The following is a 22,215-nucleotide window of genomic DNA, read 5'->3' on the forward strand; positions in this document are numbered from 1 at the left end:
TAAAGGTCCTACTGGTTGACATGGACCCAGTGGTACTGGTTGACATGGACCCTGCTGGTACTGGTTGACATGGACCCAGTGTGTGCATGCTTGTACTTATAAGGCAAAGGGTGAATGAATGCTGAAACAAGGCCCAAAGGGTTGGTGTGTAGGCCGCATCTCAGGCTCTAATCGTGACTGATATTGGCATGGGTGTGTGCCAGGGCTGGGCAATATATCATCCAAAACTGGTTTGAAGTACATATCATGATATCGGTTTCATAGTTTTTGACCCGGCAATATACTGCGAATCATGATGTGTGTGTGCACTATGCAAAAATCATAATGTGGGGGGAAACGTGAAGCCAGCCAATGTCTCTTCATAGTTCTATCCTTATTTCAGACATTGTGATATATCGGTTTGTTGCGATGTTTAGCTGGTGATATGTCATGAAGTTGAAAACCAGATATCGCCTATCCCTAGTGTTTGCACAAGCTAGGAAGCCACAGATTTGTCCTCGTTCCTACTGGGTCCTTTGTGGGCTTCCTCTCAAAAAGTAACACGAAAGTAGACGTTGAGTTTTGTTACCGTACAAACATTGTTGTGTTTTGCTTTTCGCCCGTTTCTGTCTACCTCTTGATATAGAACCTAGTCGCCATTAAAAATTACTGTTCTGTTCATTTTGTTTCTAATGCTTGTTCAAAAATTTATAACGAACAAAAGAGAACATTTGTCTGGCCACTTAGGCCTCCCGTTGCAGTAGATACATATTGTGTGGCTGCTTCCTCCGCACAATGCTTCCATTCTGACGGTTTGTCCTCTCCCGAATACAAATTTGTATACGCCTCTGAGCACCGGGCAATGGCTTTGTGAAGCTGGCATCCTCTTGGGAACAGAATTCGCGTAGCACAGCGTAAATATTTAAAATGTAATATCTGCACAGTACACTTTACCTCAAGGTATGCCACGCTCTAAACTGCAGAATCAAATAAGGAACGAAGAACAGATTCGCTTCGAGCCGGGGGAGTATATAAAATCTTTATATAAAGAAAGCTAAAAATAAATAAGCCACTTGTTTGTGATTTATACAGAAGTGGTTCGAATGCCACTTTTAAACACTGGAGGGATCTCATATTGTCCTTTATATCCCTGAGTTGACAACAACAAGAATGGATTATCCCAGGGTTTTTTTCAGCCAGAACTCAGTTCCAGCACCTCTCAGGTAGGCACCATTGCTATTCTAAGAAAACAAGGGAGGTGTTCATGGTGACTTCCAGTACCTCTTTTTCTAGAAAAATAGCACTGGATTATCCACACGGGACATATTTTAAGCCACACGGGGGGCTGAAAGGCCAGCACATGGTCTCCCGCCACTGACCGACTCTCCCGGCAAACTGATGGGATCCATGAACTTTTTAATCCAGGCGTAGGCAAACTCGGCCCTCCAGGTGTTTTGGGACTACAACTCCCATCATCCCTAGCTAACAGGACCAGTGGTCAGGGATGATGGGAGTTGTACTCCCAAAACATCTGGAGGGCTGAGTTTCCCTATGCCTGTTTTAATCCCATAGTCCCTAATATGAAGAGCAACAGTCGGTTCCCTGTGTGAGCTAGGACCCTAGCAAATAGGAATGAAGAGCATGATGGAGGACTCTAGAAGGCTTAGATGTGACAGTTGCAGAGATCAGATCCAAATTCTCCCCTCTCCAAGCTGCTGTGTACTCCACGTGGCAAAGTATTCAGGTACTCGTGATCATACATTTATGGTCTCTTCCCCCTACCCCTGGTAAATAGCAAATGTGAGAGGGGCTTTTGATTGGGGAAAACTGGAAGAAAGGGTTAATACCTTACCTTTTGCAGCACTGTGTCCATAATCAGCACCACCTTCTCCATGCACACCTTCCATATAGCTAATACATTTCCTGATACAAATGGTTTGGCCTTTGAAGGCCTCCTCTTGGTGCCCACACCTGAGGCCTGAGACTTAAAGGGCTCTTTGCTTATGTCTGTTTAAGAAATTGAGTGAGGTGCATAATATCTACATGGTGCCTAGGGAACAACTTGCACCTTAATATCAGCAAGACAAAGGAGATGGTGTTGGACTTTCGGAGGAAGAGAGGAGAACTAGCCCCGCTGTACATCGGGGAGTGCTGTGTGGAGAGAGTCTTTTCCTTTAAATTCCTAGGAGTTTATCTCAGTGAAGAAGTGAAGACCTTACTTGGAAAATCAATACAGCCCAGGTGGTTAAGAAAGCCCAACAGAGACTCCATCTCCTCAGAACATTGCAAAAGAACGATGTCAATCAACATTTGATGATCTCCTTCTACTGGTCCACAATAGAAAGTGTCCTTTCATACTGCATCACGGGGTGGTACACTGGTTTGACATCAACTGATAGGAAGTGCCTACAGAGGGTGGTGAATACGGCACAAGATATTATGGGCTGTCCCATGAATCCACTGGATGACATTGTGGAAGAACGTTGCCTCAGGAGAATGAGGAAAATTCTCAGGGATGATTCACACGCTGGCCAGCACTTTCTTGATCTCCTGCCCTCAGGCAGAAGATATAGAAGCATGATTAGTTGCACCAACAGGGTAAAGAACAGCTTTTATCCATGGGCTGTTAGGCTGCTGAATGAAAAGATAACAACAGGGCAACTGACTTTTGGGTTTGGTGGGTGTGCGTCAGTAAACGAGGGGAATTAAGACTAAGAGAGCTGAGTGGGGGGTGCTCGTGTAATCTTACTGTATATACAAGTTGTACAAGTGACAATAAAATATTTCAATTTCAGTTCAAAAAAAATATCAATTCAATAGTGGACAGCTTCCTGAGGTTGGGGGCTGATTGAGTCTCCAGGTCTCTGTTACTATTAATGGTCTTATTTCTTTAGGAAATTTATATTTAAAAAATGCACACGCACACACATAAACAGTGTACTACAAGGGAAATAAAAAAGCATAAAATATAGCAGAACATATTGCATAGTGATCAGTGGCCTTTTGTTGATGACAATAATGATCCAGAAATGCTTGGGAAACAGAAAGATTTCTTAAGAAGGCAGCAGAAAACATGATATAGTTGACACCTGTTTAATGTCTAGGGCTCGAGTGTGGAACTTCCAGTCTTGTCTAAGGGGCCCTAGAGGTGCCAGTAATGCCTCTTACTGGATGGAGATATGTACATGTAGAAACCTCTGACTTCTCTGTGGCTGAATCACAGCCTCTGGACAGTTGCTCACTAGTCGGAGTGTTGCCCTTTGGGCTAAAAGTATTCCCTGCCCCTGGCCTGGGGGAAAGGTGTAAAGACAGAGTTCTGAAAGGCCTTCTACCCCTAATGACCTGAGATGTATCTTGGATACCTTTACCTTGCAGGATAGCTTTCAAATTTTCACTGTGTGGATCTAGCTGCTCAGTATTTTCCTTTTCTTCCAGGGCAACTCAAACAGCATTGCGTCTGTAGACGTTTCGGCTGGCTTTGTCGGGCTTGATAACTACGTGGAAATCCCGGCCATCTTCCTAACTGGATTTGCGACGTACTCTGGACCTTTATTGTGGGCCATTCACTTGCTATGCTATTTGAGCTCCGATGTGAGCAGGTAATCTGTGTGTTTGGGTTTTTTTTGCACTGACCGCAGCTTTATAAATACTGCTAAATGTTTGATTTCTTTCTGGCTGTGTGCTGAATGTCACAGTCCATGCTCCAGCGAACTTCGCAAGCCTAAGGGGCGAGCTGGAGACGTTTTGGCAAATGCGTGTTCTCAAACTTGCGTGGGCCGAGATAATGGAACGTTTAAGAGGGCAGGACTGGCAGGCAAGCGGGAGGCTCTTTTTTGTTCTGCCCACTGATCCAGCAATTGGGTGTTTAGAGTCTGGCTGGAGAAAAGAAGTGAAAAACTATTGGTGGGTAGGGAGAGAATTCCTGGGCAGGGGGGATAAACATACCTGCCTGCAGATTCTGCCTTGCAATTGTCCACATTTCCCCCTATATTAGCATTTTGAAAAGGCTTTGTTGGCATCCGTCTGTCTCAAGAGACAATGGAGTGTTGACAATGGAGTCAAACTGCTGCGCTGGCAGCACCAAAGTGACCTCCCTGAGATGCAGTCCTAGGCTGTGTGTATGGAGGTCCTGGGCTACCCAGGCGACAAGACCCCACTCCCACCCCGGCCTCGCTGATGTGGTCCAAAGGAAAGCAGAGCAATACGTTTGGCACCAGCTTAGCTGCAGGAGTTGGCGGAAAGAGGCGTACAAGACACCATCCAACTGTCTTAGGGACTCCACTCTGGGTCTCTGAAAGGTTTACTCCTTAGCCTTTTCTTCTCCTGAAGAAGGCAGCGGAGGTTTAGTGTCAGAAGTCTGATCCTAAGGGTTGGAAAAGGTGTGCTTTCTTTTTCTGCTTTGGCTCAAAATAACACGGATGGGATATGGCAGGCATAGGCAAACTCGGCCCTCCAGATGTTTTGGGACTACAGCTCCCACCATCCCTGACCACTGGCCCTGTTAGCTAGGGATGATGGGAGTTGTAGTTCCAAAACATCTGGAGGGCCGAGCCGAGTTTGCCTATGCCTGGGATATGGCTATGTGGCCCAGAGCATTGGAGAGCCTTGGTTACAAAGATCCAAAGTCTCCACACCTGTTGGCTTTTCCTGATTCAGAGTAGGAATGATGGGGAGCAGGGAGTGGGATGCCATAGCCTGAGGGCACTCGAGGTACCTTCAAGCAGCATCACCCAGTTGGCCTCTGTCCTCTCCTAGCCTTCCCTTTGGGGGTGGTGACAACAAGGCCATCCAAAAATTGTAGGACACCCCCCCCCCCCATATAGAGTGAATGTATATAATCACAATATAAAGGGCTTGCAGCTGAATGTGTATCAGCTTTTTAATATGGAGCACTGGTTTTGAAGCTTGGTGTGATGGCTTGGGAATCTGATTCAGAGGCTGAACCGGAGGAATCCCAGCCTGCACAGGAGTCCCTGCCTCCAGAACCAGCTGAGCCTGGGGCTTGAGCCTGAAGGGTCCTCACCTGTGCTGGATCCTCAGGTGCAGGCACCAGCTGTGTCTGCTCTGGCTCCTGAGGTGATGGAGGACCCACTGCCTGCAGGTGCTCCACTCTCAGCCCCATCAGAGGAAGCTGAGGTTGCCTCTGGGTCCAGTAACCCTCCAGCCTCTCCTGAGCTGCAGAGGCTCAGGGCAGAGAGGCGGAGGAACTAAGTTCCCGCAGGAGGAGTGCTCGCCTCCAGGCCAGGAGAGGCGAGTCACCTGTGGGCCAGGACCGCCCTAGGCCCCAGAGGAGAGAAAGGCCAGTCAGCCCAGTCCCAGGTTGAGGGAGCAACGACATTGGAAACCTGTTTCTGCCAGCACCCAGACCTGTTTTCCAGAGTTCCCGACCACACCCGGCTCCCTGTGTTGGACCCCGCTTCCCCCTCGGCCCAGGACTGGACTCTGACCATGCCTCACGGTAACCCACCCCCCCAGGACCAGACACTTTCTCATTATATGTAAGCTAATTTGAAGCCGTTGGCGGGGCTTCCTGGTAAAAACTCTGGAGAATTGCTAACTCAGGAGACCTTGTCGCCTTTCTCCTTTTCAAAATATGGTAGTTCATATTATTTATATATAAAATAAAATAATAAATAATAAATAAAACCACCTTCCTTCCCTATAAGGATCGTCAAAGCTGCTTATGTTACAAGTATCAAATAAAAGGACTATTAAACTCCAAAATAAAAATTAGACAACAATAAAAACAGCAGCTTACATGCTCAAAATGACAACATAAAAATTGCCATGTCAAACTTGCCACTACCCTGTAGCCAGCTGCAAATACCTGGTGGGGTGTTTATAGTTTTTATTATTATATTTTATTATTTTCTATTATTTTAAAAATTAGTCGCCAAAAAGAAATAAGTACTTTGAGTTACATGTTGGAAAAATGACTCAACTAAACAAATGTTTAGTTAATAACTATTCCTAATCTATTTTACAGCAACTTAAAACATTAACTTAAGATGACTTGACAATTAAGAGAAAGGTATTTACAGTATTTTTAATTAATTTGAACTATGTTAAAATCATTTAATATCGGCTCCAGAAGTAATGTTTGGACAAGCCCTAGTGGGATGAAAGTGTTTGTTTTAAGTATACAATCTCCATTTTTTTAAAACAACGCAAACAGTTCCTATTAAAACTTAGGACGAACAACAGCAACTGGAAAATTTGGCAAAAAGATTAATTGCATTACATCAGAATGACAAATTTTCCTGGCTGGACTGCTTGATTAAAGAGCTGCAAATATTGTTCATGTTCTTAAAATAGATTCTTAGTTTAATTGGTTGTGTTCCCTTTAGTTTCCTAAAGCCTTACTAGATGGGTGAATTTCACCCATATGCAGTGTAGTTCAGATCCTTTAAAAGGAAAGTAACCCTTTTGCGGTATTGCCACTGACTAGCTAATTCAATCCTTGCAGCGACAGTCACATTAACACCAGTTTTTTAAAAACGTGTTTTCATTCCAAAACCTTTATATAGCTAAGTAGAAAAATACCCAGGTGCAGGAGAGGTAAATGAACAACAGCCACATGGCGATGCAAAGAAGTAGACCGAGAGTCCTAAAAGTATTCTGTTAAGATGAAAGTCGTAATGTGAAAATATGTGAATGGCCAGAGAAGGGTTTAAGGCTGTGTAGTTAAAACATTTTGGCTTCTGCCTTCCTTGGCAACTTCATCTGCATCACTGAACTCAGCTGGAAACGACAGTTTTTTGTCACCATATTGATAACACCCATCTCCAGACCCTCAGACCTCATTCGTAGGCTTCATGCCCTAGGGGCTGAGGTCCCTTCGCCCTCTTCAAAAAATATTTGTGATCGATTATGTGGGACAGGGCTTACCTAGAACCCCTCTCCCCGTATTTTATTCAAGTTGGCACTCCTGGCTTCATGCAAATGTTGAATGAGGAGCCCTGCATCCCAATCCCACCTTCTGGAACTGGTCCTCCAGGTTGGAGCAGAACCACCCAACGCTGGTGCCTCCACACGCCAACCTGAGATCGTACCCAAAGGCTACCATGGTTCATAATGTCAAATGCCAGAATGAACAGGGTGGAGCTCCCTGTGTCTTTCCCAGCACAGGTTCAGCCTGACCAATGCAGTGATCCTCCTAACAACCTTCCAGGTTGGTCACCATTATTTCCATATTGCAGATTCCATGGGTGGGCAGGAGGGACAACATGAGGACTGAGGCCTTCCTGATTCCACAGTTCAGCTACTCAGCCTCTCTGCCTCACTAGCACACAAGCTGGGAAAATCCTGACTAGCCAGAGGTTATATTAAGAGAACAGGACCTGCCACTGAATTATTGCCAGGTTGCTGTGATTTTCGCTTCAAAGTAGAGATTGGCTTATCAGTCTCACTACTGCCCAATATGAAAACCAGCGTTTAGGCCTATGACAACCATTACTTGCTCAATCCAATGGCTAGTGTGTTCAGCAGCACATCATTTTGTTTACCAAGTGCTTTGGTATTGCGTCTCTACAGACTTAGCAAGCACCTACTGTGCATCAGAGAGATTGCCTGTGTGCCTGTAATTCTGTTTTGCATTACAAAACCTACAGCACATCCCCCCCACCCCTCCTCCAACCCTTTATTAAACTTAATAAGCTGTTTTTTGTGCAGTACACAATTCTAGCGCCGGCTGCAAAGCCTGCATAAATACGTTCTCCCAGGATGCAGAGGCTGTGTTGTCAGAATCCCTTAACAGCCGCCACAGAATCACAAGTGTTATTCATGGTATGGTTAATGCTCCTCACGCAGACAGGAACCTGGAGAGCTTTTAGCTGACCTTGGTTCATCAATAGGCTAACATTGGAGAGGGAAGAAACTCCTGATGAAGCACAATGTTCACTTCAGTTCTCAAATTTCATTGTATTCTGCAGCCTCCCTCTTCTCTCTCCCCCCACCCCCGCCAAAGTGTAGGGATCTAGCTGGAATTTGCAAGGAGATTGTCCTTATGAGCACTGATCAATAAAAATATGTAGAACTGTAGAGTTGGAAGGGACCCAAAGGATCATATGGTCCGACCCCCTGCAATGCAGGAATACGGGGATCGAACCTGCAAATGTTATCAGCACCATGCTCTAACCCAGTGTTCCCCAACCTTGGGCCTCCAGCTGTTTTTGGACTACAATTCCCACCATCCTTGACCACTGGTCTTGCTAGCGAGGGATGATGGGAGTTGTAGTCCAAAAACAGCTGGAGGCCCAAGGTTGGGAAACACTGCTCTAACCCACTGAGCTCTGTAATGCACTGTACTGTATGCTCCTCTGGGAGCCTTGGTTGAACTGTGGCAAATGTTTCCATTAAACAACGGCGGCACCTGCCTCCTAACATAAACCCAGCCTATAGGTATCAAGGGACGCGGGTGGCGCTGTGGGTTAAACCACAGAGCCTAGGACTTGCTGATCAGAAGGACGGCGGTTCGAATCCCCGCGATGGGGTGAGCTCCCGGTTGCTCAGTCCCTGCTCCTGCCAACCTAGCAGTTCGAAAGCACCTCAAAGTGCAAGTAGATAAATAGGTACTGCACCGGCGGGAAGGTAAACGGTGTTTCCGTGCGCTGCTCTGGTTCGCCAGAAGCGGCTTCGTCATGCTGGCCACATGACCCAGAAGCTGTACGCCGCTCCCTCGGCCAATAAAGCGAGATGAGCGCCGCAACCCCAGAGTCGGTCACGACTGGACCTAATGGTCAGGGGTCCCTTTACCTTTATAGGTATCAAACATTGAAGAAACACAGGTCTGGTTTGAGGAGTGGAGAGTAGCTGAACAAATGGATTTATTGCCCCTGTGTTGACCATACATTGATAGGCACACCTTGCTTATCTTAACTAGTTCCTAATGCATGTGACATTCAGGTGCCTCGGTGCTATTTGACGTGCACCTTAATGATAGCAGATGGACCTCTCAGCTTGATAATTGGTGATGAGTGCTGGAGATGTGTATAGAATCAAAGATTTGATGTTGCCGGCCCTTTAGAACGATCATCTTGAGTGCCTTGATGCTGGCGGGTGGGGGCGCATTGTCACGTTGAGTAAATGGAAATAATTGCGCCTGTATTGTGTCAAGCCTTGAAGATCAAATTGGCACAAGACCAGTGGCTAGCAGAGCCAAATAGTGGAAGCTGAAGGATAGGCTTTCTGCCAGCTAGGTGGCTCTGTTCTGGAGTCTTTCGTCTTCATTAATGAAGTGGGATTGGCCTGTCACCTTTTGACAGTTTAAAGCAGGCTTTTCCTCCCATCAGATGCAGTGGGACTGTGGGGTCTCTTGCCAAAAATTAAAAATCTGCTCTTTGCACTCTTACTGTTTGGCCTTGAGTATCAGTCTGCAAGGGACATAGTTGGCGCTGTGCTCTAAACAGTTTCTATCCAAATGCAATTTTGGTTTTAAATGGTAAGGTAGTCTCTAAGGGAGTACATTGTATTTAATTATTTTATTTTAATTATTTTGTATTTTATATGTCTTGGAAGCCGCCCAGAGTGTCTGGGAAAACTCAGCCAGATAGGTGGGGTATAAATAATGAAATAATAATAATAATAATAATAATAATAATAATTGTTATTATATTTTCTGTGAACCGCCCTGAGACCTCTGGGTATAGAGGGATATATAAACTCAATTAATCATCATCATCATCTCAACCAGGGAGACTAATTTTCTCCCAATTGAAGAACCTGACAGGCAGCTTCTCACCTCATATCTTACAATAGTATTGGGGTGACAATGAGGACCTTCAGTTGAGCCATATCTGCAGTATCGTGCAGTACACAGGCCATAGCATGCAATGGGTCATGTTTCTTATACATACACAGGCAATAGAATGGCGAGCCCCTGCTCCTCTGCCATGAAACACCTGTGCAGTGTGCAGGGAATTCTGGGACATAGACAGAGTTCACACTGGGCCCCATCAGGCCTATTGCAAATTACCCAGCTCTCTGTGGGAACTAATAGTCAACACATAGCACTTTCCCATGGCCCCATGTTGCCAGGGAATGCCAGTTGCGCTGGGCAAGCTGTCGTTCCAAGAAGCTTGCATGCCATTACTGATTGCCTCCGCGAGGAGCCGTTGGCATGCTTTCAAGGAAACCACAGCTCCCTGGAACACACTGGCGGAACTGCTGCTCCAAAGGCGTTATTACTGCTTGGCGGCAACAGCTCCCATTGGACATGTTTCATTTTGGTTCCTTCCCAATTACCCATTCAGCGAGAGCTGTCTTCATGTATGAGCAGTCCCATCATTTCTCTTTATTCCCTGACTGTCATGATGACAAAGCCTTCTCTTTATGACAGGGCTTACAAAAGGTCATGTGTAATAGCTCTACAAAGTTAATGGGCAATAAATCTATAGCCTTGGGAGCCACCAGTATGGCTTTCTCTTTTTTTAGTTCTCTGTGATTGCCATGTGGTGTCTGCCAAACCATCTCTTGAACTGTTAAGTCGACGTCTGGATTTCTGCCCGGCACTTAGATGGTTCCCATCGTCTTGGGCCTGCTTTGGAACTTAGCAGCGGCAAGACGCCCCCTCCGAACCACCGCTTTTCTTATACAATAAAAAAGGGTGGGTGGGTGGGTGTCCCCAGTTGTAGGTAACAGAAAGACAAAGTCCCAGGAACACAATTTAGCAAAAAAAATGAAAGTAATATGTATGTAAACATGTGCACTGCAGTAAAAGAATACAATGATCTACGAATAATACAAGCCAAAGCCATCAGCATTCCTTTTAGTTTTGCTAAGTTGGGTTGCTGTGACCCCACCCCACCCCTTATAAAACACCTTTATTGTTGTTGGCATCTGTCTGTCTCGGGAGAAGGAGTGCACCTTTGGGGGTGGAGAGTTACAGCACCTGCTGAGGTATCGAGAAGAACCATATATCCATTGAGACTCAGGCCTCCACTCGGCATAACTCCACCTGAGTTGTTTTTGGCTCTCTGCAGATCAGGCTGCAATGCTGGAAGCCGGTTGTCCTGCGTTTCCTAAATCCACTTCCATCTTTCATTTATTACAGAGGCTTTCCTGTGCCAGCCCAAGGAAATTATTGGCTAGGGCACTGACACGGGCTGAGATCATGTTTTGCTTTTTTATTTATTTAAAGGAATCCTTCAGCCATGGGGCACGGCTGCTTCTGTTACGCGCTGCTGCGTTCCATCCCGGTTGCCGTGTACATCGTCTTGGTCACGGGCCTGCGGTACCACCTCTTCATCTGGAGCGTTTTCTCGCCAAAGCTTCTCTACGAGGGGGTGCACGTCTTCATCACGGCAGCCGTGTGCACCTTCTTCACAGCCATGGATCACAACCACTTGCGTAAAGTCCAAGACTGAAAGCAACCCTTAAGGCAGAGTCTTGCATAATTTCGAGCGACGGACTGAATTTCTACTATGGAATGTGGATTCTTGCCTTTAGATTGATATTTAAAAGTTAACTGGGTAATCTATTTTTGGCAAACATGTTTATACATTCATACATATCTACACACACACACACAAACACACACACACACACACACACAGAGAGAGAGAGAGGGGGGGGGGTTTGCATTGCAGAGTCTGTCTTGAAGTCCTGTTCCAAGCGTAACAGGCCATGCGGTCGGGAACTGTATCTAAATTTCGGTTGGACTATAAATGGATTGTTGGATCGTGTCCCTTCCATGCCAGTTTTCATTGCCTGCCTTAACTACAGTCAAGCATCCCATTGGCATAGATGTTGATTGCAATGGAAACCAGCCAGGCTCTCTTCTCCATCTTACTAAACCAGAGCTTGAAGCTGGTTAGCAGGCCCTGGTCAAGTGGGCATTTGGCTTGATTTAACTAGGATTAATACCCATTGCTGACTGTTAAATGGTGGTTATAGTAATCAGTGGCAATTGATGCTGGAAGAGGTCACAGGCTGCCCCCGATTTCTTAATTGCACCACAGTTGTGTATTCACTACCTGGGTTTGAACATCTGAACAGGATCATCTCTTGAGAAGTTCTTACTGGTCTTCATTCCTTCATATTGGAGTTTAGATGAAAATCTACCAGGCTTTAACCGATTGCTGGGGGTAGGGTTCTCTCTATCACTGGGACTGTATGTTGAAATTTTATTCCACTCCTGCACTGCATTTCTCATTTGTTAATCATAACTTGAATAAGTAAAGTTTTTATTAAATTCCATGGAGTGCTGGCTGATGGACCTCACTCAAAAGGTTAAAACTGTGAAGAAGATTCTCTCCAAACCAATTACTCGTATTTTTGTTGTTGTTCCTTTGATATACTCTGAACGTGATGGCTCACAATGTGGCAGGATGCTGTGAACTGGAGATTAGACATACACACATTTATACACACACGCATCACAGTTATATGAATGTAGCTCTCACAGTTTCCTGTCGTTTTCTGCAAACAGCAGTCAAAGACTATGAAAGCGCTCAGGCAGGCTTAAAAGTGCTGGCATATCTGTAAATATGTGTGTGAAATTCTTTATAAGCATTACTGGAATGTGTTTTTTTATAGGGAAAAGCAACTAATTCCATTATTTTTGATAGCTGAATTGTAGCATGGAAATGTTACAAGTTATATATGTAATTATATAAATAAGCTATCGGCGAATGTCAGTATACTTGCTGCTGACAGCAAGCTTTGCTTAAGAAATGCAAAATCTATGTTTTAAAAAAAGAAGAGTTATATTTATTTATGCTAACTTTAACTCTCCTGGGTGAGACCTTATTTTTTGGTATTAGCGTGTGTTCAGAGGCTACCTTTCTGAGAATCCAGCCCTTGTGGGGTGAGAGGGAGCTGGTTGTGGGTGCTTAATCACATGATGTTAGAAGGGGTGTGTGCTGCATTTATCTGCCTGTACTTACCCTGCGACTCATTCTCAGATCATGGAGGCAGGAAAAGCCCATAGGCACAATACAGCCTGGCCCAAACTTCATATTCTCTGTTTATAGTGTGTCAGGCCAAAGGTCATTCACATTCTCAAGTTACACACTCAAGTATTATCCAAGCAAGCCCCATATTATTCAAGCTTTTTGCGTTTGGTGAAATGGTGTCAGATCTAAATGTCTAGACGAGGTATACCATATTTTTTTGCTCTATAAGACTCGCTTTTTCCCTCCTAAAAAGTAAGGGGAAGGACAGAATGCTTTGTTCTGTGAGCAACGGTGATTTACAAGGTGTTTTCATTCCTTCCTACAGAGATGCAAGCAAGGACCGCAGAAGCACTAACAATGGGATTTAAACAGCATCTCTGCATTTGCAGCTGTTGATCTCTTATTGTTTTTAGCTGCACGGTTCTGAAAGCATTTGATTATTTACATGTTATTGCAAACTCTTGGAATACCAAGCAGGAGAAGAGCAAATAACGCTGCTGCTCTGGCAAACAGCAATGCTAATATTTTTTCCTACTTTAAAAAAAGAAATTTTCTCACTATATTTCTAGGCGGTGTTTTCCAAGTGGAACTGTCTGCCTCCAGAGCAGGCCCTCTCTCCCCGCATCTCAGTTTGAGTCACTGTTCCAGTACAGCCCCAGTTGGAAGGAGGAGAAACTGGAGGTGCAATGAGCAGACTCCTCTGAGGACAGGCAGTTTTGCTCTGTACAGGGAGGGAGGCAGTTGTCAGAGGTACCTCTGCTAGAAGCAGGGGGTGGGTGCTCACACCTGGAGCTTACCTGCATGCCGTGACATAGTAGGTAAGTACATTGGGCTTACAGGAGTCTTTGATTGGTTTCTTTAAAATTGTAATACTTATATTTCTAGTGCAACAAGCTAATGTGCCCCAGTGCACAATTTGGCGAATTACTGCTCCGGGGTAAGTGAACAATTGAATCTTTTTCCAATAAGAAAAAATAGCTTATAAGAAACATTTGCATCATGCCACATGTAAATTCAGTTTGAGTTTATCTGAGCAACCACTCTGGCCTGTATATATGCTAATATTTAAGATAGGGTGGCAGTTTTTCAGGCAGTGATTTTTAATAGGTTAGATAAGAATCTTGTTTTAGTTTCAATAACAAAGAGTCTCTCGGGGCCAAACTAGATGAGATGCAGGAGATCTGAATCTAGATTTCCTGGTGCTTTTCAGCTTTATTCCAATGCTGCAACTTTGCACACTCAACTAGACTGGGCCTGGGGAAGAGACTTTAATTCCCAGTATGTTTCCCTTTGCTTTGCTGGGGTGGCCTTTGTATAGGTAGCTATATCTTTTTCTTCACAGGGCAAATGACAACTTACGCATGTGCTTTTGATGAGGAAAATGACTTGGAAGGATTGACTTTGCCTTCTCCCGTATCGGAGCCTGATCCAATTCTAGAACTCTGATCACAGATCTTCCCCCATCACCTCCAGTTTGGCTATAACCCTGGTTTAAAATGCAACTTGAATGCAGTGTAAACATGTTTTACAACCTTCCCTCACAGCCTCTCATAAAACGGAGGCCATCACTGCCTATCTCACACACTGACTCAATTCAGATATTGCACTTCCCATTTGACATCCCAGGTGGAAACCTGCAAACTGATACTGCAAGCCAGGATTACCTCATGATTTGTAAGAATCACACCAGTTTCCCAGTAAGGTGTTATAGCAAGCCAGTAACTCTTGTACTGAGGGACGCGGGTGGCGCTGTGGGTTAAACCACAGAGCCTAGGACTTGCCGATCAGAAGGTTGGCAGTTTGAATGCCTGCGACGGGGTGAGCTCCTGTTGCTCGGTCCCTGCTCCTGCCAACCTAGCAGTTCGAAAGCACGTCAAAGTGCAAGTAGATCAATAGGTACCGCTCCGGTGGGAAGGTAAACGGCGTTTCCATGTGCTGCTCTGGTTTGCCAGAAGCGGCTTAGTCATGCTGGCCACATGACCTGGAAGCTGTCTGCGGACAAACGGCGGCTCCCTTGGCCAATAAAGCGAGATGACCGCCTCAACCCCAGAGTCGGCCACGACTGGACCTAATGGTCAGGGGTCCCTTTACCTTTTAACTCTTGTACTAAGATGGGCATGTGAGGAAGGGAGGAACCACACAGGGACATGGTGCATTTCCCAATCCAGGAATGTGATGGTTGAACCAAACAATTGAACTGCTTTTCTATCTAACAGAATGACCTAGAGCAAAAAATATCTGACTTCTTAGGTCAAGCATTATCAGAGTGGCACAAGACATTATTATTAGAATCATAGAACCGTGGAGTTGGAAAGGCTAGTCAAGCCCATGCAATACAGGAATCTCAGCTAAAGATGACAGACGGCCATCTAACTTCTGCTTGAAAACCTCCAAGGAAGGAGACTCCACAACTTCCTGAGGAAGACTGTTCCACTGTTGAACAGCTCTTACTGTCAGAAGGTTTTCCATATATTTAGTCGGAATCTCCTTTCTTGTAACTTGAAGCCATTGGTTCGAGTCCTACCTTCCAGAGCAGAAGAAAAGCTTGTTCCCTCTTCCATGTGACAGCCCTTAAGATATTTGTAAATGACTATCATATCTCTTCTTAGTCTCCTCTTCTCCAGGGCAAACATACCCAGATTAGTACATTCCCTTTTCATCTCCATAGAGGACTCTTGCCTAGTAATTACCAGTCATTGTTTCTGAAAGTTTTGAGCGCTTCAAGTAAATGATCTTGTGTCGTGTCTTTGCATGGGTATGGAGGAAACCAAAAAGGAACCTTTCATTTCATAGTGGCTCCTATGTCCATTTATCCAGGAAAGATTAGGACTCCAAAAACGGATTAAGAAGAAATTAATGAAGGCTTCTTCTTATTTCGCTTAAGGCCTCATTGCACAGTAGATTTTAATTTGTATGCATTAAGATGTTTTCTAAGTATGTCAAAAATATAAAGGTGCAAATTCAACAGACATGTTCACAAAAGCACATCTCAGTCCAGTAGACGTGGCAGGGAGCTGGAACTGGCTGCAGTTGAGTATCCCAGCCAATTTCACATACTAATAATAATAATAATAATAATAATAAATTTTTATTATTATTTATATCCCACCCTCCCCAGCCGAAGCCGGGCTCAGGGCGGCTAACAACAATAAAATAATACAAGTACCAACATACACTAATTTTAATGATTTTTGCTTTAGCAGCATCTGTGCACTTGATGCTTTCTTTACACAGCAACATAGACAGTCTTGTCTCTTTCCTAAATAATTTTATGTACAAATGAAATTACAAGAAATAAAGGGAGAACACCCACAGTGTTCGGGGGGCGGGGGCGGAATTGGCTGGGGCTTTTATGCTTTAACACAGCACTGCAAAAGTATTTTGCCATACATACATGCTTCTTTGCGTATCCAACTTTAGGTCTTAAAGGAATGAACTGTACTTCTCATGCAAGTCTAGTTTGCTGCTGCGTATTGTGTGCTGTCTGTTAGGCTGTAGTGGACAGCACAGCGCTAAGTGACCTTTTCATGACAACTCCCAAAGAAAGTTATATTTCTTTTGTTCTCCAGATAGGTCACGTGTGGATGTATTGTTCAACCATCCTTTGTGCTAAACGTGGTTTGTGGTCTTAATTCTGAGTGAGACCCTAAAAATACAGCAAAATGGTAGTTTGGCTTGTCAAGCTGAGGTCTGTCCCCATAGGGTGTGACAGCCGCTTGCCACGTTGCAAGCGGAGAAGCTGGAGGGGCAGAGAAACTGCCTTAATCATTGTTGGTTTGGTGTAGATCCTATTCTTTACCTATGGCTTGCATGCCCACATGGAACCATGGTTTATGGCCAGTATTAACCATCGTTGAGGAAAACAAACCATGGTATAAACTACAGTATGTGCAGCGTGTTAGATTTTTTCCATTAGAATTCATCTCTTTTCCCAGCTAACATATCTGTTGGATGGGCTTTGCTTTATGATGAATGTCAGAAAAGAAGTGTTGCTGTTTTAACTAGCTTCTGTGCTCGTGAGACCTGCTGCTGTTCAAAGGCAGCTTGCTCCCCCAGAGGTTTGTAACACATCTGTCAGGATTTTGGTCTAACAAGGAGATTCTTTTGGGGATCAGGAAACAGCAACTTTGAGTTTGCTGCAAAAAGCCAGATAGGCATGCTTACTGTATACAATTGTCTCTACTGCAGGATTTCGACTAGTTTGGAGGCACAACTGCTTCTCTGACACACACACACACACACACACACACACCCTGGCCACTTGACATTCAGGCGGGTAGCTGCGCCAGTTCTTCAGGTCATAACCCAGGATCCCATGTAAATCTTTCAGCTCAAGATTGTTCTAAGAATTGACCTTTATTCGGTGTCCATTTGCTTAATTAGGTAATGCATTGTAGCTCCAATTCCCTGCTGTTTTGAAAAGATTCATTTTAATGGGAAAGCTTGCCTCCCTGCGGTACGATACGAGGCCCATTGATTTGACCAGTTTGCACAATCAGACTCATGTAGCAAATGTTTTTTTTCTTCTTCTGGACTCAGGAACATCAGGGTGCAGCTGTTTGCATCTGTGTGTTGAGAGAAAACGGCATATTTGTATGCATTCTCCCCCAAGGAATATATATATATATATATATAGAGAGAGAGAGAGAGAGCGCTTTTCCTAGGCATGGTACTTAAACTGAACCCTTATTTTGTGGTAATCTAGTTCTCCGTGTAGATAATCCCTCCCACCCCTCTTTTTTGGGGAGGAGCAGTTCAAACTGCCCTAAATCATATATTTCCTGTTATAAAGCTTTCTGGAAATAGACATGGAAACCATGAGGTTAAAAACAAGTACCTTATTTTTTGCTCTATAAGACTCACTTTTTCCCTCCTAAAAAGTAAGGGGAAATGTGTGTGCGTCTTATGGAGCGAATGCAGGCTGCGCAGCTATCCCAGAAGCCAGAACAGCAAGAGGGATTGTTGCTTTCGCTGCACAGCGATCCCTCTTGCTGTTCTGGCTCCTGAGATTCAGAATATTTTTTTTCTTGTTTTCCTCCTCCAAAAACTAGGTGCATCTTGTGGTCTGGTGCGTCTTATGGAGCGAAAAATACGGTACTTTTTAAAGAAAGAGGTGGGGGCTGATGCAGTGCATTTGGGGGACTTGCTGCAAGTTTATTACTTACTTGAAGTCCACCATGGAATCAAAATTAACTTTGGTATTGAAAGAAAGAAAGAAAGAAAGAAAGAAAGAAAGAAAGAAAGAAAGAGTGGTGAAGAGAATATCCAGAAATTTAGAATTCTGATTTTGGGTGGTTGTGGTGGTAGCAGCTTAATGGTAATGGAGAAAAGTCCAAATCTGCAAGCTTTGAAGGAGTGAGTTGAGTGTGTGTTTAGATGTTTCCAGGCTGAAATGCCAGAAGACTGTTACTTCTAGTTTTTTGATAACAAACTGAATTAGCATTTAATAGTTTTAAAGCATTCTTGTTCCTTAAGACACAGACTTTGTACAAATTGAAAGGTAGGTTAATCTTTGGGTTGACTTTCAGCCCAAGCCTATGAATGTTTGCTCAGAAGTCCCCCTGTGTTCAGTAGAGCTCACTCTGGGTCATCGTGCATGGAATTTCAACCTGAGAATTGGGAAGGTGTGGGAGAGTCTTCCAGTCAGGAAGCCGAAAGGACAAGGAATACTGCTAGGCCTGAAAGGGTAGCTTTCAGGACTGAAGTGGGCAATGATGACTGTCTAGGCAGAGGAAAGAAATATTCCAAGTCCAGGGCAGAAATTGAAGGCACTTGCAAGAGTCACTACAATGAGAATTTCAGTGTTGGCAGAGTTCCCTTGTTTTCAGCTTCTGTTGACTTCTGATTAGTCCATGTTTTAATTTCCTGTTTGTGTGTGTTCTGTACACGAGTGATTTCTCCTGTTCTGAATAAAGTTTGTTTGTTTTTCTTTTGACTAATTTGGCTCTTGATTGTGCTGTTTTTAAGCATGTTGTCATCTTGAGCACAGCTTGGCTGGTTTTTGGAATCCATCTTGGTACGCTTCCCTCGAAGTTTCTATGCCAGTACTGTATATATATTTGCAGCTCCGTTTCCCTTTTCCCCTCACAAAAATGCATCTTCGTTCCATGTCAGAAGCACATGGGGAAGGGAAGGCCTTATTGCCACAGACCAAATATGCAATAACATACAGTGGTGCCTCGCAAGACGAAATTAATTCGTTCCGCAAGTTTTTTCTTCTTGCGAGTTTTTCGTCTTGCGAAGCACGGTTTCCCATAGGAATGCATTGAAAATCAATCAATGCGTTCCTATGGAAGTCTGTTCCCCGACCTCTTCTGAAGGCTGGGGGGGGGGCAAGGGCTTTTCTTCCCACCCCCAGCATTTTAAAAAAAACCCGGGACAGCGGAGGACTTCTCCGCTGTCCCGGAGCGATTTAAAAGCCCCCGGGAAGGCACCTCTTCTGAAGGCCGGCGGGGGGCGAAAGTCTTTGCTCCCCCCGCCTGCCTTCAAAAGCCGTCCGGGATAGCGGGAAGCACTTCCCTGCTATCCCGGACTGCTTTTAAAATGCTGGCAGTGGGGAGCAAAGCCTTTCGGCCCCTGCTGGCCTTCCTGGACCTCTTCTGAAGGCCGGAGGGGGGGAAAAGGCTTTGCTCCCCACCGCCAGCATTTAAAAGAGGTCCCCGGAGATTTCCCTATGGGCTTTCTTCTTGCGAAGCAAGCCCATAGGGAAATTCGTCTTGCGAAGCAACTCGCAAACGGAAAACCCTTTCGTCTTGCGGGTTTTCCGTCTTGCGAGGCATTCGTCTTGCGGGGCACCACTGTATATATTCAAATCCTTATTTAATGGCTGAAAGGGAATGAATGGACTAGATTTCATCAGGCAAACAGCCTTCTAGGTTACAGATGAAGTAAATGCAGATGACAAAGGAGCAGAAATCCACAGTCAGTTCATCAGGGGGGAAAAACACGAGAAAAAGATTTTAGGGAATAACGTGAAAGTGAAGAAGATACAAGCGGATCATGGAATAGCTAGAAGCTTTTAATAGACCTATACCCAGTGGATTTGTCTTTTTCTTTTTTTAAGGAAGCACAAGAAATCTACCCCAAAACAAATAACTGGAAGGCAACAAAATTAATACTAAACTGTGTAACAAATATTGACACAGCATAATTGGACTACAGTGGTGATGTGGACCCACAACTAGCCTGTACAAATGACAGATGGAAAATGCTGAAGTGAGCCAAATTATACATGCAGGACGTGATTAGAAATATCAACACCTGCTGCCCAGCATGGGTATAAAGTTGCTCATGAACCATCGGTGCTGATGACATCTCTTAATGTTCTGCCTAAAACCCTGCTGGGAGACTGGTGCATCACTCCCAAATGGATTTACCCATTGTAAGAATGATTAGCTGCACAAGAAAAACCCAAAACGTGCTATGTATAGCGGACATATTTATTCAAAATTGTGCTGATAGCAGACCTGCACTGCTGTCTCACGACTTCTAAGAGCAACCCACTGAATATACAGGTAAAGGTAAAGGGTAAAGGGACCCCTGACCACTAGGTCCAGTCGTGGCCAACTCTGGGGTTGCGGCGCTCATCTCGCTTTACTGGCCGAGGGAGCCGGCGTACAGCTTCCGGGTCATGTGGCCAGCATGACGAAGCCGCTTCTGGCGAACCAGAGCAGTGCACGGAAACACCGTTTACCTTCCCGCTGGAGTGGTACCTATTTATCTACTTGCACTTTGACATGCTTTCGAACTGCTAGGTTGGCAGGAGCAGGGACCGAGCAACGGGAGCTCACCCCGTCTGGGGATTTGAACCGCCGACCTTCTGATCAGCAAGCCCTAGTCTCTGTGGTTTAACCCACAGCGCCACCCACTTACAGACTCCCCTCCCCCATTAAGCAGAGGTTACGTTTATGCGCATAAGTGAAAATCATCATATAAGTGGGGTGTGTCAGTATTTTCATCCCTCCCATTGCAAAGATCACAAAATCATCTTTGTTTTACTTTCTGTCTGAGAGAAAGGAGGGGGCAGAAACTACTCTTCCAGACTTCCATCCCTCGTACTGTGGTGGTTTTTCTTTGATCTGTCTAGAGACAAGATGGCAGTATGAGAGAGCTGCTTCTCTCGTACATGTTTGTTACATTCTTCTATTTTTTTACCGTATTTTTTGCTCTCTAAGACTCACTTTCCCCCTCCTAAAAAGTAAGGGGAAATGTGTGTGCGTCTTATGGAGCGAATGCAGGCTGCGCAGCTATCCCAGAAGCCAGAACAGCAAGAGGGATTGCTGCTTTCACTGCGCAGCGATCCCTCTTGCTGTTCTGCCTTCTGAGATTCAGAATATTTTTTTTCTTGTTTTCCTCCGCCAAAAACTAGGTGCGTCTTGTGGTCTGGTGCGTCTTATAGAGCGAAAAATACGGTAATCAGTAGAAATAAATTAGGTATGCCACAAAACCTCCACAGCTTTGCTTTTGTTACTCGGCTGCTTTTGAGGTCCTCACATCAGCAAATGTGAGTCTACTGCACCAGGTGCTTTCGACATGGTGCCCATGCAGGCGCTGAAGACGTGGGCTGTACATGGGTGTATTGGGGGGGGGAGCCTCTTTCCCCCCTGCTTTCCAGCTCTCTCTCCTGCTTTCTCTCCACACAACTCTCTCTTCAACTAGAGTTGAAGCTCTGGAGCTGAGTGGAGGCTGGAGAATATGTGGAAACATTGCTGTTGCATCAGCTGCTAGGCGGGGTGGCTGAGCAGCCTAAACCAGGCATGTCCAAAGTCCGTTCTGGGGGCGTAATCCGGCCCGCCGGTTGGTTTAATCCGTCCCCTGTGTCCCAAAATACCTCAACAACTTCAATCCTAAAACTAAACAACTTCAACCCTAAAAAAGCTCAACAACTTTGGGGTAAAATCATAAAACTCAACAACTTCAATCCTAAAATAAAGGTTAACAACTTTGGTTGGGCCTCGCGGCCCTTCACTTCATCAAAAGTTAGGACACCACTGGCCCTAAACAAAGCCCTGCTGTGCCTTTTTGGGGCTTCCTTGACTCACACTGAAGTCTTCAAGCTCCAGAGAGGGTCTCCTCATGAGCCACATGGACTCCCCAGCTCTTCCGCCATTTCCTGGTTTGAATCTATTTTATTTCCCGGTGCTGAGCATATATGCAGTCGCACATGAGTCAAATGTGCGTAAGTGGTGGGGGGAACGCCTGTATAAAATATACATTCTGTCCTTTGTGAATGTTGGTGATTTGTATTCTAATTGGTTGTAGCTGGACTCGGGGAATTACAGGCTTGCATTCATCTAAGACCTCAGAGTAGGCCCTGTTGGAATTAATGAACCTGTTAGTCATG

The 22,215-nt window shown here is 44.9% G+C and overlaps 1 protein-coding gene across 3 annotated transcripts in view; it reads left to right on the forward strand.

Moving 5' to 3' along the window:
* The window catches only part of PIGG (phosphatidylinositol glycan anchor biosynthesis class G (EMM blood group)), a 57,568-nt gene extending 38,757 nt beyond the window's left edge, over positions 1-18,811 (forward strand). For 2 of the 3 annotated variants that reach the window (XM_077921554.1, XM_077921552.1), the window contains 2 exons: positions 3,415-3,578; positions 11,117-18,811. In XM_077921554.1, the coding sequence (XP_077777680.1) occupies positions 3,415-3,578; positions 11,117-11,342 (390 nt within the window). In that variant the 3' untranslated portion in view covers positions 11,343-18,811. The remainder of the gene's footprint in view (positions 1-3,414; positions 3,579-11,116) is intronic. The other variant, XM_077921553.1, reaches the window with a different exon arrangement.
* Positions 18,812-22,215: the final 3,404 nt, after the last annotated feature.

This window comes from Podarcis muralis, chromosome 17 (assembly GCF_964188315.1).
Source record: "Podarcis muralis chromosome 17, rPodMur119.hap1.1, whole genome shotgun sequence".
In the NCBI taxonomy this organism is placed as follows: domain Eukaryota; kingdom Metazoa; phylum Chordata; class Lepidosauria; order Squamata; family Lacertidae; genus Podarcis; species Podarcis muralis.